The sequence below is a fragment of the Lissotriton helveticus genome, chromosome 3_1 (assembly GCF_964261635.1).
Source record: "Lissotriton helveticus chromosome 3_1, aLisHel1.1, whole genome shotgun sequence".
NCBI classification, from domain to species: Eukaryota; Metazoa; Chordata; class Amphibia; order Caudata; family Salamandridae; genus Lissotriton; species Lissotriton helveticus.
Genome location: NC_136061.1, coordinates 318,937,966 through 318,952,652, shown reverse-complemented (window position 1 = coordinate 318,952,652; position 14,687 = coordinate 318,937,966). Strand labels below are relative to the sequence as shown.

Genomic DNA, 14,687 nt, shown 5'->3' with positions numbered 1-14,687 from the left:
TCATCCTTGGACCATCACCCTCCGCCTGGGACAACTCCTGGTGGCCCCCAGCCCTGGGCACCGCCCCCAAGCCGACAGACCACGCACGCAACCTGGGCTTCATCCTGGACTCCTCCCTCTCGATGACCAGACAAGTCAACGCCGTCTCCTCTTCATGCTTTCACACCCTCCGCATGCTCCGCAAGATCTTCCGATGGATCCCGATCGAAACCAGGAAGACGGTCACCCAGGCCCTCGTCACCAGCCGGCTGGACTACGGAAACACCCTCTACGCCGGAACCACAGCCAAGCTACATAAAAGACTACAACGCATCCAGAACGCCTCCGCCCGACTCATCCTGGACATCCCTCGACGCAGCCACATCTCCGGCCACCTGAGGAACTTGCACTGGCTCCCCGTCAGCAAGAGGATCACGTTCAGGCTCCTCACCCACGCACACAAGTCTCTCCACGACCTGGGCCCCAAGTACCTCAACGACCGCCTGACCTTCCACACGCCCACCCGCCAGCTACGGTCCGCTAGCCTCGCCCTCGCCGCCGTACACGCATCCGAAGAGCCACCGCCGGAGGCAGATCCTTCTCCTACCTGGCGGCCAAGACATGGAACTCCCTCCCCATCCACCTTTGGCTTACCCAGGACCACCTCGCCTTCAGGAGACAACTCAAGACCTGGCTGTTCGAGCAGTAGCGGCCGCCTTCCCCCAAGCGCCTTGAGACCCTTCCGGGTGAGTAGCGCGCTATACAAGTGTTATGATTGATTGATTGATTGATTTCAGGTTCCAAAGAAGGACAAAGGCCTGCGTCCTATCTTAGACGACAAGTTCAAGATGCTCACACTTGCCCAGGTCTTGTCTGCCCTAGACCCGCAAGACTGGATGGTAGCTTTAGACTTGCAGGACGCTTATTTCCACATCCCCGTCCTGCAGGCCCACTGGCGTTACTTGCGGTTCACGGTAGGCCACAAGCATTTTCAGTTCACTTTGCTCCCCTTTAGCCTTACCAGCGCCCCTTGGGTGTTCACGAAAGTGATGGCGGTGGTCGCAGCTCATCTTCACAGATCTGGGGTTTCAGTCTTCCCCTTTCTAGATGACTGGTTGTTGATGGCAGGCTCGCCCCAGGCAGTCGTCTCCCACCTCCAGACTAAGACCGACCTCCTGCATTTGCTGGGGTTTTCCATCAACGTGACGAAGTCGCACCTGATTCCCCCACAGAAGCTCCTCTTCATCGGAGCGGTTCTGGACTCGGCGCAGTTTTGGGTTTATCCTCTCGAACAGCGAGTCCGGGATATTCAGGCTCTGATTCCGATCTTTCAGCCTCTATGCCGGGTTTCGGTCAGGATGTCCCTCCGGCTACTGGGCCTGATGGCCTCCTGCATGCTGGTAGCGGATCATGCCAGATGGCATATGCGGGCTCTGCAGTGATTCCTGAAGTTCCAGTGGGCACAGCATCAGGGCAACCTGTCCGATCACGTCCAAAGGGCACTGCACGGCAATTGCAGAGGTGGCTCACAAATCGCGATTGAGTCAATGGCAGATCCCTCTCCCTTCCCCAACCGGAGCACACAGTGGTGATGGACGCGTCCCTTCTGGGATGGGGCGGCCACATGGGAGAGGTGGAGATCAGAGGCCTCTGGTCTCCGACGGAGGCCCGGCTCCATATCAACCTCCTGGAGCTTCGGGAGATCCATCTTGCACTGAAGTCCTTCCTGCCCTCTGTAGTGGGGAGGGTAGGGCAGGTGTTCACAGACAACACCACCTCCATGTGGTACTGCAGCAAAAAGGGCGGCGTGGGGTCGTGGACCCTATGTCAGGAGGCTCTGCACCTCTGGATATGGCTGGAACATCAGGGCATGTCTCTGGAGGTTCAACACCTGGCAGGTTCTCTGAACGCCAGGGCGGAAAAACACAGCCGTCAGTGCATGATGGATCACGAATGGCGTTTGCACTCGGGCGTGGCGTGAGATCTCTTTCAGCTGTGGGGAGAGAGCCTTGGTTAGATCTTTGCGCCATCAAAGAGAACGCGCAATGTCCTCAGTTCTGTGTGTTGGAATTTCCAAGGCGGCACTCACTATGCGATGCTTTTGGTTGCGAGTTGAGTTGCGGTCTACTATACGCCTCTCCGCCTATACCACTTCTACCCAGAGTGCTTAAGAAGATCAGGCGCAACGGGGCCCAAGTTATTCTTGTGGCTACGGACTGGGCTCGAAGAGTATGGTATCCCGAGCTATTCAGTATGAGCGTGGGTCCACCATCCAACTGCCTCTTCGGAAGGCTCTTATGTTGCGGCAGCCTGGGAGGGTTCTCCACCCGAACCTAGTCAGCCTCCACCTCCTTGCATGGAGATTGAGCGGTGGCAGTTGACTTCTTTCTACCTGCCTCCCAAAGTCTGTGATGTTATCTTGGCAGCCAGGCGTCCCTCCACTAAAACGTTCTACGCCTGCAGGTGGAATAAATGTATGGCATGGTGCCTAGCAAAGGCTGTGGATCCCCTTTCTGCCCCTCTTTCGAAGGTTCTTCTATTTCTCCTACTTTGGCCCAGCCGGGCGCTGCTCTGGGCACCAGCGAGGGCTATCTCTCGGCCATTTCCCCTGTTGTAAATAGATTCTTGAAAGGCATTATGCACATGTTCCCTCCTGTTCCTTTTGTGATGCCTCAGTGGAACTTGAACCTAGTTCTGACTTACATGATGTGTACTCCTTTTGAGCCACTTCACAACTGTCCTCTTAGTCTTCTCACTCTAAAGACTGCTTTCCTGGTTGCCATCACCTCTGCCAGAACAGTGAGTGAGCTCCAGGCTCTTTTTTTATATACCTTTTTTTCTCTCTGTCCATCCGGATAACGTTGTTCTGCGGACTTGTCTTTCTTTTCTGCCAAAGGTTGTCACTGCCATTCACATCGCACCGACCATCACTTTGCCCACCTTCATTCCACCTCCGTATCCTTCTAAAGAGGAAGAGAGGCTCCACCATCTGGACCCAAATCGCACGCTCTCATTCTACCTCAACCGCACACAACTGTTTCGGGTGGATGCCCAGCTCTTTGTTGGCTACATGGGCGCCAAGAAAGGTCGGGGTGTGCACCAGTGGACCATCTCTCGATGGGTCCTTCTGTGCAATAAGGCTTGTTATTCTTTGGCTAAAAAGGAGCCTCCGGTGGGGCTACGCGCCCATTCTACTAGGGCGATGGCAGCCACTACTGCTTTGGGACGGGGAGTTCCCTTGCATGGCATCTGTCAGGCAGCTACTTGGGCCTCGCTGCACACGTTTACCAAGCATTACTGCCTGGACAACCAAGTCCGGAGAGATGGCTTCTTTGGCCGTTCTGTTCTCCAGGACTTTCTGATGTGATCTTGGTTCTCAGCCCCACCACCGGGGTTGGTATTGCTGGGGTATCTATTCTAAGGTAAGGAATCTATCACTACGTGTTTCACGTGTTTCTTTCAGAGTTACTTTCCTTCGGTAACAATATATCTGTAAGCAACATTAGTAGTGATAGATTTCTTACCACCCCTCCCATCCTCCCCGTTCTGCTAACTGATTTCTATGGTTAAGATCATTCCTTTCAGGGTCCTAGTTTCATGGCACCAGTGGTCAGTTTCTTGCATGGCTCTGCTTTCCTGGCGTGGAAAGTAGTGTACAGAACTGATGTCAAGTGCGTGGGCGCGTCTAAGTAGCGCCAGCTAAGTCATCCAGACGCCAACGACGCACGCGGAGCAGCACAACGACGCCTACGGACGCACAGGGGTACTGCTGATTAAAACTTTCCGGAACCAGTCTGACGCCTGGGGTAATTCAAAGGTAAGAAATCTATCACTATTAATGTTTCCTACAGATATATCGTTACTGAAGGTAAGTAACTTGTACTTTAAGTGCCCTACACCTGGCCTAATAATTGTCTATGCCAGTGCTTCCCACAGTTTTCAGAACCTAAGCCAATGTTTAGAATGAGAAACATTTGCAGCCCACCTAGCTTTGATGAACATGAGGTAAGTTTTTAAAAAAAAAAATTTATTGTAACTAAAGCATCCTGTGGTAGCACGTCATTTACAGAGCACATTTTCCATTGCAATGGCCCCTAAATTTGCACAGACACAGTTTTACTAATCAAACTATATTGCACACGAATGATAATGTGTGGAGAACGTTTTTTAGTGAGGGTTTATCGCCAAGTAAAGTGTCTTGATTTGTTTTGGTCCTATTAAAGTATTTGTTTCCATCACACTTCAGAATTACAAAAAACAGTGCTTCAATTTTGCTTTCCTAACTGCTGAATGTGTACAGTTTATTTGCGCCTATTTACATTTTGTTATCTTTACAATAAGATGACAAACTAGCGCTTTTCCTTTCACTCTCCCAGTAGCACATCAAGATTGTAACATTATTCACTTTACTTTTCTTTCTTTGACTGCAAAGTGAGAGTTTTTGAACAGCTAACCCCATTTATTTATTTTTTAAATAGCAGCATTTCGTCAGAAGACGTAGCCTGACATTTATTCTCTGTCTTTGAAGCGCAGCCAATGTTACAAGATAAATATAGAATTTAATGACATCGTCATTTATTTCCTGGACTTTCACGATCTACCTCAAATTGACTGGTGGGTCACGAGCCACAGTTTTGGAAATACTGGTCTAGGCCCGTAGTATATTATTGGCCAGTCACAAGATAACTCAGTGATTAGAGAATATACTGCTCTGGGGGTGTATCGCCTTACTGAAGATCCCACAACCAAACGTTGATGTCTTTCCAAGTATACTGGGTTGTTTCTTTTTTTCGAGATATGGATCTTCCATGGCTTACTTGGCAATGAAGGGTGCATTCCCTTTTCTCTCATGAAAACAATTTCCAAGGATCCTTTTCTCAACACTGTCGGTTTCTAGTCCACTGAGTTTCCAGCAATTCAAAACTTGAGGGTCTTATTTTTCTTCATTAAGTCTCCTGTTTGTTCCAGCCACAACCAGTGAAGAGGACAGCCTGGCCTTTTGACTGACAAACCACTCCACTGTACTTTCCAAGATGTAGGTTTCCCTTACAGCTCTGGATCCCAATTGTTTAATTTGTCAAACTTCCCTTTTGTCCGTTCCATTCCAGAGAAGCCAGGATCAGCTCTCTTATGAGTGATTATGGAGGAAAGAGAACTCTTACCTTAAAGTTGATCTTTTCCCCCATTGGAGACAAAAAAGACAGCATCCTCAACTTTACCTCTGCTTTTCATGTTCGTCATCTTCTATGCACAAAATCGGTCTCTAATGCTTCCCCTCGGACTACTTATAGATGTCCGATCCTAAGATCGCTGCTTACCACACCAGTTCATCCTCTGTTCTTGTACCTACCTTTGTCAGTCAATCAAGCTGCATTAGAGAATCACCCTCCTCTGACTCCGCCAGTCCCCTGCACCAACTTTGAAAGTGGCAGTTTTTCCCCCTTTCATGTGCTTTCATTCCAGTCGGCATCATATCGACGGAGGTTGAACTAGCAACCCAAGGATGCCAAGCCTCAGCAGTCTGTGCAGGCCCCCAACTCTCTGACTACTATTTGCCACATAAGGACACATAGTCCTTGCTTTTTGCCACTTGTTCGCTAACATGCTGTTAGAACCCCAGGGATTTTGCTGTCTGCCAAGCGCTGAGCATTTAAGTGCAGCAAATCACTGGCACTAAGCTGCAGGGGCCGGGTCCTTTGTTTTGTGTTGATTACTTAATTTTTTCTTATTTCTCCTTTTTACCCTTAAATCATATTTTGTAAAAATAAAATAGTTCCACTCAATCAAGATGTTCAGAGACTTTATTTTTCCTTGGGTAGTTAAAAGGAAAATAATGTCAATAAAGCTGTCTGTTATGGAGGCCTGCACACTGCTAGAGGGCAACCAAACCTCAACATGCAGGATAGTTTCTTGCTTTAGTGAATTGTTCTCAAGAGACTTGTCCGCCCAGATTAGGTCCGCCTTACCCTGTCCGAGCTAAGTGAGACATCCTGGCTTTCCTAAAAACATGCTCCTTTTAATGTGGTCTGCAAAGCAGCTGCTTAGTGTGTAGGCTATTTAGGTTAGGATGACAATCCAGGTAAGATATCCACGTTAGTCAAGATATACAGAAAAGAAACATTTGTGGCTACATTGTCTACTAAACACTCTCATATTGTCTTCAAAAGTGTAACGTGTGCTAAAATATTACCAGCCATAGCAACAAAGGAGCTGATAAATGAAAAAGCATGAGTTACTGATGGGGTGTTGGGAGAGGGGGTTTGGGTTGGTTGCTGAGCTGATTGCCAGAATAGGGATGAAACCTGCCAGCTGGTGGAATCATGCCCTCAAGCTTCAAGACGCCTAAAGAAATAAGGTTCACTTAAAAGATGAGGTGCCAAATTACTCCAGCTGCAGGTTCTGAGCTCTTAAAGTGGTATGGGATCTGGTTTGGTAATGTCTACAAAAGAGACTTAACAAAATGATTGGGGGTAAAGGGCCAAAAGAAAGTGTAAACTTTACTATATCAATGTTACCTGTTATGATCCTGTAATGCTATTAAGGTTTTCTAATGATCTGATTCATCATGAGTCCCCTATATCTGTTTATTAAAGTACTCTGTAATCAATATTTGCTTTTGTTCTTTCTTCCCATGCAACCGCCCCAAAGTATTAAGGAGTTTCAGATTTTACCTACTAATAAAGGGGAGGACATTTATGCATATATATTTTCATGCATTATTTCTGGCTTATTACTTATACCCTGTACTTTTTTTCTCTACAGGCCACAGCCGGTGGAATAATGAGAGGATCAGGGAAACAGAAAATTGGTGCAATATTAAATGCTGTTGGATATTATCTCATTGGATTCCCTATTGGAATCTCTCTCATGTTTGCAGCCAAACTTGGAGTTCTAGGTATAAACACACAGTGGTCTCGTTACTGAATCACAATAGCTTATTATCGATCATTTTTGTGTGTTGGCAAGCCAATGTAAGCTAAAAGGTGATTTCCCAGGTCTTAAGAAGTAAATATTCTCGTGTAGCATGTCTGTGTGAACTAGCAGGTGGGACAAACTTGAACTATTAGGAAAGTCAACTCCATTTATTGATTCATTCTGATATTTATTAGCAGTAGAATATATCTGCACACTTGCCTGCACAGATAGCGTATTTCAAAATATGTTTTTAATTTGGAAAGTTTAACAGGAACATGTTCTATTTCCTTTTTAACATTTAAAAATGCAGCCAGTTAAGCCAACTTAGTCACTGCAAATACCAATTTATACTTTAAAAAAAAAAAACTAAAAGAGAACTTCAGTGAGATAGAAGTTGTGACTAGAGTGAAAACGGACACAACTTCTTAAAAAATATCTTGAAGCTAATCTGTCCAATCAATCCCTGCAGGATCGTTCAAGCAGTTTGCTTTTTTCAGGTCTCTTAAAATGATTAAACACTAATCTTTTCACATGCTTCTCTTGACAGTAACTCCGTTTATGGCGGTGTCAGGAGTTTTGATGTCTCTCGACAGCTACATTATGGAGATAATGTTTTGTTTTTCTGAGTGACTTGTGCTCTCCCCAATTTGCTTCCTTTGACACCATGTCCACTGTCTTCAACATGTGTAAGTCTTATTAAGGGAAGACGTCTTTAAAGGATGACGTTGATGTTTGGTCATCTGCTTCCAGACTCTCATCCCATTTAGTGATGTAAAATATGCGTAGAGATGTCGTACAGGAGAGTTTGCCTCAGAGACCGTTTCCAAAACATTCTAAATGATTCCGTCAACAACATCCAGCAGAACTTCCTTGCTGCAGTTAGTGTCTGTGACATCTCAGGCCCAAAAGAAATTTCTGAACCTCGCCTTTAGAAGAGCATCCCTCTTGGGTTCCTATTTGAATGATTAGGTCCAACTGATAAAGAATAAAGTGGAGATTATAATGTCCGTAGATATTGGGGAAATTAGGGAGTTCCTTAAATTCCGCTTAGGGGTTATCATTGGGGCCAACGTTATTCAAACTGGAAAATGCAGGGACAGCATTTGTGAGCTGCAACAACATAATCCCGTTTTTCTGTAGTAAGGGACCTGCAAAAAAGGAATATCCAGCACCCATATGTCTCAGAAGGTAAAGCATTTTAACACCACCAGACACCGCTCTGTATAAGTGACATTATAAACCATATCCCTTTCACAGCAGAGATTTACAACAGACCAATGGGCTTTCAATGTTGTGTAGAATGGATACATATTCAAATTCTCTGGCAGAGCGACCTCTGACCCTGTCACCAGGCAGGTCGCTCCCCCCTACCGCCACGCAGCCCCCTGTGTTACCCTTTATGCCGCCTGCCTCCTGGCTCATGCAGTGTTGCCTGTCTCCTCCGTTTTGCCGCTTGCCGCTCTGCCTCTTGACTGCCTTCTGCTTGCCTACTTGACTTTTGCTGTCCCTTCTTGCTGCACCCCTGTGCTCTCACCCTTCTTGCGCCCCTTCTTGTCATCCACCCTCCCTCCGTGACCCTCGCCGCTTCTCCCGCCGTCTTTTTCCGGCCGTCTTTTTCCCGCAGTTTTTTCTCCCGCCGCTGACCCCCCAGCCGCCCCGCCCCCTTCTCTCCCATTGGCCGCCCTGCTCCCACCTCCCAGCTGCTCCTCCCTCCCTCTGCCCCTCATATGGAGGCCGCGAAGCGGACGCGCCGCTGGCGTGCCGCTGGCGTGCCGAAGGCAAGCCCGTCTGCGCCCATCCGCGCCTGGACCACACCCAGCGCCAGAACCCCTGGCCCCCGACGTAGCCAGGCGACCCACCTCAGATAAGACGCCGCCGCCCTCCACGCAGTCAACACCGGCCGATCACCTGCCTGCTACCGTGCCACCCCGAAACGCTCCCACGGACCCTTCACCTGCCAAGCCTGCAAATTCACCTGCCTCCGGACCCGCACCGCACCCGCCAGACCAAGCGCCAACAACAACCACCTCAAGTGCATCCTGCTTAACACCCGTTCCGTCCACAAACACGCTGTCGAACTCTGGGACCTCCTTGACACAACATCGCCGGATGTCTCCTTCCTCACGGAAACCTGGATGAACGCCTCCTCAGCCCCCGACATCGCCATAGCCATCCCGGACGGCTACAAGATCACCCAGAGGGACCGAATCAACCAAACCGGAGGAGGCATTGCCATCGTCTACACAAACACCATCCGCATCACAACCAACTCTGACGATGCCCTCGCCGCCGCCGAACACCTTCTCTTCCAGATACACACCGACCCCAAGACCACCCTCAGAGGGACTCTCATCTACAGACCCCCTGGACCACGCACACAATTCAGCGAAGCCATCACAGACTTCATCAGCCCACACGCCCTCGCCTCCACTGACTACACCATCCTAGGGGACCTGAACTTCCACCTGGAAAACAACAATGACAACAACACCACCACCCTGCTGGACAACCTAGCCAACCTCAGACTCAAGCAACTGGTGAACACCCCCACCCATTCCGCCGGCCACACGCTTGACCCAGTCTTCTCCTCCAGGAACCACGTCTCCTTTAGCTACTCCACCGGACTTCACTGGACCGATCACAGCTGCGTCCACTTCAACTTCAGTAAAACCACGACTCACCACCACCTGCAACAGGTTCCCCGAAGACGCTGGAGCAAGATCACCACTGACCAGCTCACCACGTCCCTGAGCCAAAACCCTCCTACCAACACCACGGACACCAACGACGCAGCCCGCAACCTCACACAGTGGATCACCGACTGCGCCAATGCCCTTGCACCACTGAAGACCCCGCCAAGCAATCCCGGCAGCAAGAAAGCCTTATGGTTCACCGACGAACTCAAAGAAAGCCTGCCGCACCCTTGAGAAAGCCTGGTGACCCGAACAGTCGACAGGAAACATGACATCCCTCAAGAACGCCACCCGCAAACACCACCAGCTGATCCGCACCACCAAAAGAACATCATTCAGAGAACGACTGGACAACAACACCCACAACAGCAAGGAACTCTTCAGCATCATCAAAGAGCTCTCCAACCCCAGCAACAACGACATCACGCCATCGCAAGACCTCTGCGACTCACTCGCCACGTTCTTCCACCGCAAGATCGCCGATATACACAACAGCTTCGGCGCCCAGACCACGCACCCAACCACCGAACCAACGCCCCCTTCCACCTTCCTCCGCACCTGGACCCCCGTCAACACCAAAGACACCACCCACGTGATGAACACCATCCACTCCGGCTCCCCAGCCGACCCCTGCCCACACCACATCTTCAACAAGGCCGACTCCATCATCGCACCCCATCTCCGGAACATCATTAATAGCTCCTTCGCATCCGCCACCTTTCCGGAGAGCTGGAAACCCGCAGAGATCAGCGCCCTCCTGAAGAAACCCACCGCCGACCCCACGGACCTCAAGAACTACCGCCCCATCTCGCTCCTCCCCTTCCCCGCAAAAGTCATCGAAGACCGTCAACATACAGCTGACCACTTTCCTCGAAACGAACGCCTCCCTCGACTCATCGTAGTGCGGTTTCCGAGCGAACCACAGCACCGAAACCGCCCTCATCGCAGCAATCGATGACATCAGGACCATGCTTGACAACTGGGAAACTGCCGCCCTCATCCTCCTCGACCTATCGGCCGCATTCGATACAGTCTGCCACCGCACCCTAACGACCCGCCTCCACCACGCCGGGATCCAAGAAAAGGCCCTGGACTGGATCACCTCCTTCCTCTCCGACAGAACTCAAAGAGTCTGTCTCCCACCCTTCCGCGCCACGGCCACCAAGATCATCTGCGGGGCACCCCAAGGCTCCTCGCTCAGCCCTACCCTCTTCAATGTCTACATGAGCCCCCTCGCGGCCATCGCACGCAAACACGGCCTCAACATCATCTCCTACGCAGACGACACCCAGCTGATCCTCTCCCTCACCAACGACCCCGCCGCCGCCAAAGCCAGCCTCCACGAACGAATGAAGGACGTCGCGGAATGGATGAAGCTGAGCCGTCTGAAACTGAACTCGGACAAGACGGAGGTCCTTATCCTCAGACCATCCCCCTCCGCCTGGGACGACTCCTGGTCGCCCCCGGCTCTGGGCACCGCCCCCAAGCCCACAGACCACGCACGCAACCTGGGAGTCATCCTTGACTCCTCCCTCACGATGACCAAGCAAGTCAACGCCGTTACTTCTTCCTGCTTCAACAACCTTCGCATGCTCCGTAAGATCTTCCACTGGATCCCCACCAGAACCAGGAAGGCTGTCACCCAGGCCCTGGTTACCAGCCGACTGGACTACGGGAACGCCCTATACGCTGAAACCACAGTCAAACTACAGAAAATACTTCAGCGCATACAGAACGCATCGGCACGACTCATCCTGGACATCCCCCTACACAGCCACATCTCCTCCCACCTGAAAGACCTGCACTGGCTCCCCGTAAATAAGAGGATCACGTTCAGGCTCCTTACCCACGCACACAAAGCTCTCCACGACATGGGCCCCGAACACCTCAACAACCGCCTCAAGTTTTACACACCTACCTACCTGCCAGCTCCGCTCCGCCAGCCTCGCCCTCGCCACCATCCCACGGATCCGCAGAACCACCACCGGAGGAAGATCCTTCTCCTATCTGTCTGCCAAGACGTGGAACTCCCTCCCCACCCACCTACGTCTGACCCAGGACCATCTCTCCTTCAGGAAGCAACTCAAGACCTGGCTATTCGAGCAGTAGCAGCACCCCTCCCCCCCCCCCAGCGCCTTGAGACCCTCACGGGTGAGTAGCAAGCTCTATAAATGTTCTTGATTGATTGATTGATTGGCTTTCTAACCAATATAGCACCAGGTCTATTGAGGCCAATTCTCATGGATTGACTGGTACATGAAGTAGAATCTCAGTTTCAGAAGAATGCAGTAAAATTGGTCCCAAAACATCTGAGGTACAACGGCATCTACTTACTGTGGATACACCTTAGTCAGGTAAAAGGGTCCAAGTCTAGAATTTCACCCATTTCTGAATCTCAAAGTAGAAAAGGCATGGTTAAATAAAAAATAAAAAAAAACTGCTGGCGCTGGATCAGGTTTTCTCTTGTATACAACAGGTACACTGGATTTACTTCATAGACTTCCAAAACAATTACCTGCACATTTCTGAGATTCAAAATCTGAAAAACACTACCAATACTAGGTACTTCCTTTTGGGCATAATTCCACGCCGAACATTCAATAAATGCATTGTTGAGCTTGCAGCATCTATTCTATGGAGAGACAGCTTTGTCTGTCCTAGTCTGAACGATTGGTTGCTTAAGGCAGTTTCTGATCACAAAGTGATACCGTATGTCAGCCTTCTTCAATGAACAGGTCTACAAGTCAGTGCACTCAAACTGATCCTCTACTTTGTTCACATTATTCAGTATTCTGAGACAATTTTAAACAGACTGCCATCTATCCAGGACAATTGTCCCCTTCTAACTACAACGCCCCGACCATCAGTCAGACAAGTATCTACTAGTCTCCATTGCGGAGTACTTTTTCTTAGTCCCACACTCGACTTCACGTGTGGCAGTTTCAGGAGATTCTAGAGGACCGAAGGTCACAGACATTGATTAATTTGAACAAGAAATTCTTTTAAGTTAAACAATTTTTTATTATTATATTATAGCACCACACAACAATAACTTGGTACAAACACAGTTGGAAAACTAATAATTGTATCTAACCAATGTCAGCTTAGAGAATACATACTAATTATTTTCTTGTCGGTTATTCTGCCATCTATTTGCAGCTTTTTCCTCGTTTATTATTTTTTACTCTTTCTGTGGGTATGACCATCGTCTCCATCTCATTGCTTGTACCTTTACCTTGTGACTTTTACCTTACACTTTCCATAAATAATTACTTCTTTTGTCTCATGTTATTAATGTCACCTTTGTCAAATTCCCGATACCCATAGATACTCCTAAACAGCCTTAACCCCTTGCCCCATACCCTTACCTGAACAAGTAACTCTTTACTCATGCCCTGATCCCTTATCCTAAATTCCTTGCTATTAACCTTTTACAAGAAATCAAAAAAGGGGGGGAAATGGACACTTGTAACCGCGTTACCTTGGTTACACTGAAACTTAAATTAACCTTTTAACCTTAATTCCTACCCTTTTTGCTAACCCTTAATATGCATTCTTAATCCCTTGCTCTTAATTCCTTTTCCCTTACTGTTAACACTTAAGTCTTCATCCCATTTCCTTAATCCATTACACTTACTTTGCCCCTTACACTTAATTTACTTCTGTTACCCTTAACCTGTTATCCCTTAACCGTGACAATTTACCCAGTTTCCACTCTTTTTTTTTCTTCTTTTTTTTTTTTTTTAAACAGATTTTGTCAGATTGCACAGATAATGCAGGGCCCTGCACCCCAGGGATGACTGCAAGCATTAACATGACAGCATCAACACGACTTTTTACTGTACACATAAAAATTACGAGCAAATAAACAACCCCTCTTAACCAACCCACTTATCCCCGTCCTCCCACCCCAGACCCCAATTCCCCCAACTCCCATACCCCTCCAAACCCCCCTCCCCGAGTCGCACTACCCACTCCAGGCCCAACCCAGTCCCATTAAACAATATCCAGTACAAAAGGTAAAGCATATGCAAGCCCGCCAGACTCCCGAACTCTATAGCCCCTTGCTCTGGCACACTCCCCCCGTCACCCCTCCCCGGGAAGATCTTCCTGCTCCCTAGGGGGATCCAGCCACACACCCCTATAGCCTGCCCAGCGCTTCCACATTTTATAGTGCTTCCGCGGGCACCCCCTGGCCATTAATATCGGTTGCTCCAGCCCCATGTAGAAGTCTAGCCCCCTCTTCCAGGCAGCCACCGACGGGGCTCGTGGGTCCTTCTATCCTTTAGCAATGTCTCTCTTGGCAGTCGTGAGGCCCAGTAACATCCGGTGTCTTTTATATAGATTACCCCCAACCCCATCCATGACATGTAATAAGGCAAACTGTGGTGTACGAGGGAGCTCCCACCCCTATACCTTGAACAAACAGGCCAAGACCCCGTTCCAGAATCGCCCAAGGGCTCCACAGCTCCAGACCGTGTGCAGGAACGTCCCCTCCTCTCTGTGGCAGCGGAGACAGTCTGGTGAGGCTATCAGTCCCGCCCGCCAGAGACAAACCCTTGTGAAGTAGATCCTGTGCAAGTATTTGAATTGGATAAGGCGAAGACGCATAGCTATGGCGGCTCCCCGGGGAGCAGCCAGCACCTCTCTCCAGTATTCCTCCTCCAGCCCGCCCACATCTTCCTCCCAATACTCCCTGAGCCTCTGTAGTGTAGGGGAACTATGTGTAACCAGTGTCTGGTATATGCGGGATATTTTCTTGGTTTCCAGATCTCCCATGAACACTTTCGCCTCCAGCGGGCTGAATTCGGGGAGGGTCTCTAACCCCACCCAGGCTGTGGGACAATGCGTGGCGGAATTGGAGGTATCTAAAAAACTGAGAACTGGGCATCTCAAATTGCCCCAGTATTGGAACTTTCATAGTTTCCCATGCTTTTGTATCATTCCCCGTCGTCGGAATGGGAGTCTCGGTAACAAAAATACCATAGCAGTAGGTACAAAAGAGAAAGAAAAAAGGCCAAGGCCTCATTCCCTTTTGTAGCATATCACCCTCTTTTTGTAAAAGAGACCAAACCTAGGCATCAGCCAATCAGAAGTGCC

The 14,687-nt window shown here is 49.3% G+C and overlaps 1 protein-coding gene across 6 annotated transcripts in view; it reads left to right on the top strand.

The window, feature by feature from the left end:
- Positions 1-14,687, top strand: part of LOC144822411 (multidrug and toxin extrusion protein 2-like) — an 877,798-nt gene that overhangs the window by 569,316 nt on the left and 293,795 nt on the right. For all 6 annotated transcript variants that reach the window (XM_078679885.1, XM_078679890.1, XM_078679888.1 and 3 more), the window contains one exon: positions 6,742-6,874. In XM_078679885.1, coding sequence (XP_078536011.1) covers positions 6,742-6,874 — 133 coding nt within the window. The remainder of the gene's footprint in view (positions 1-6,741; positions 6,875-14,687) is intronic.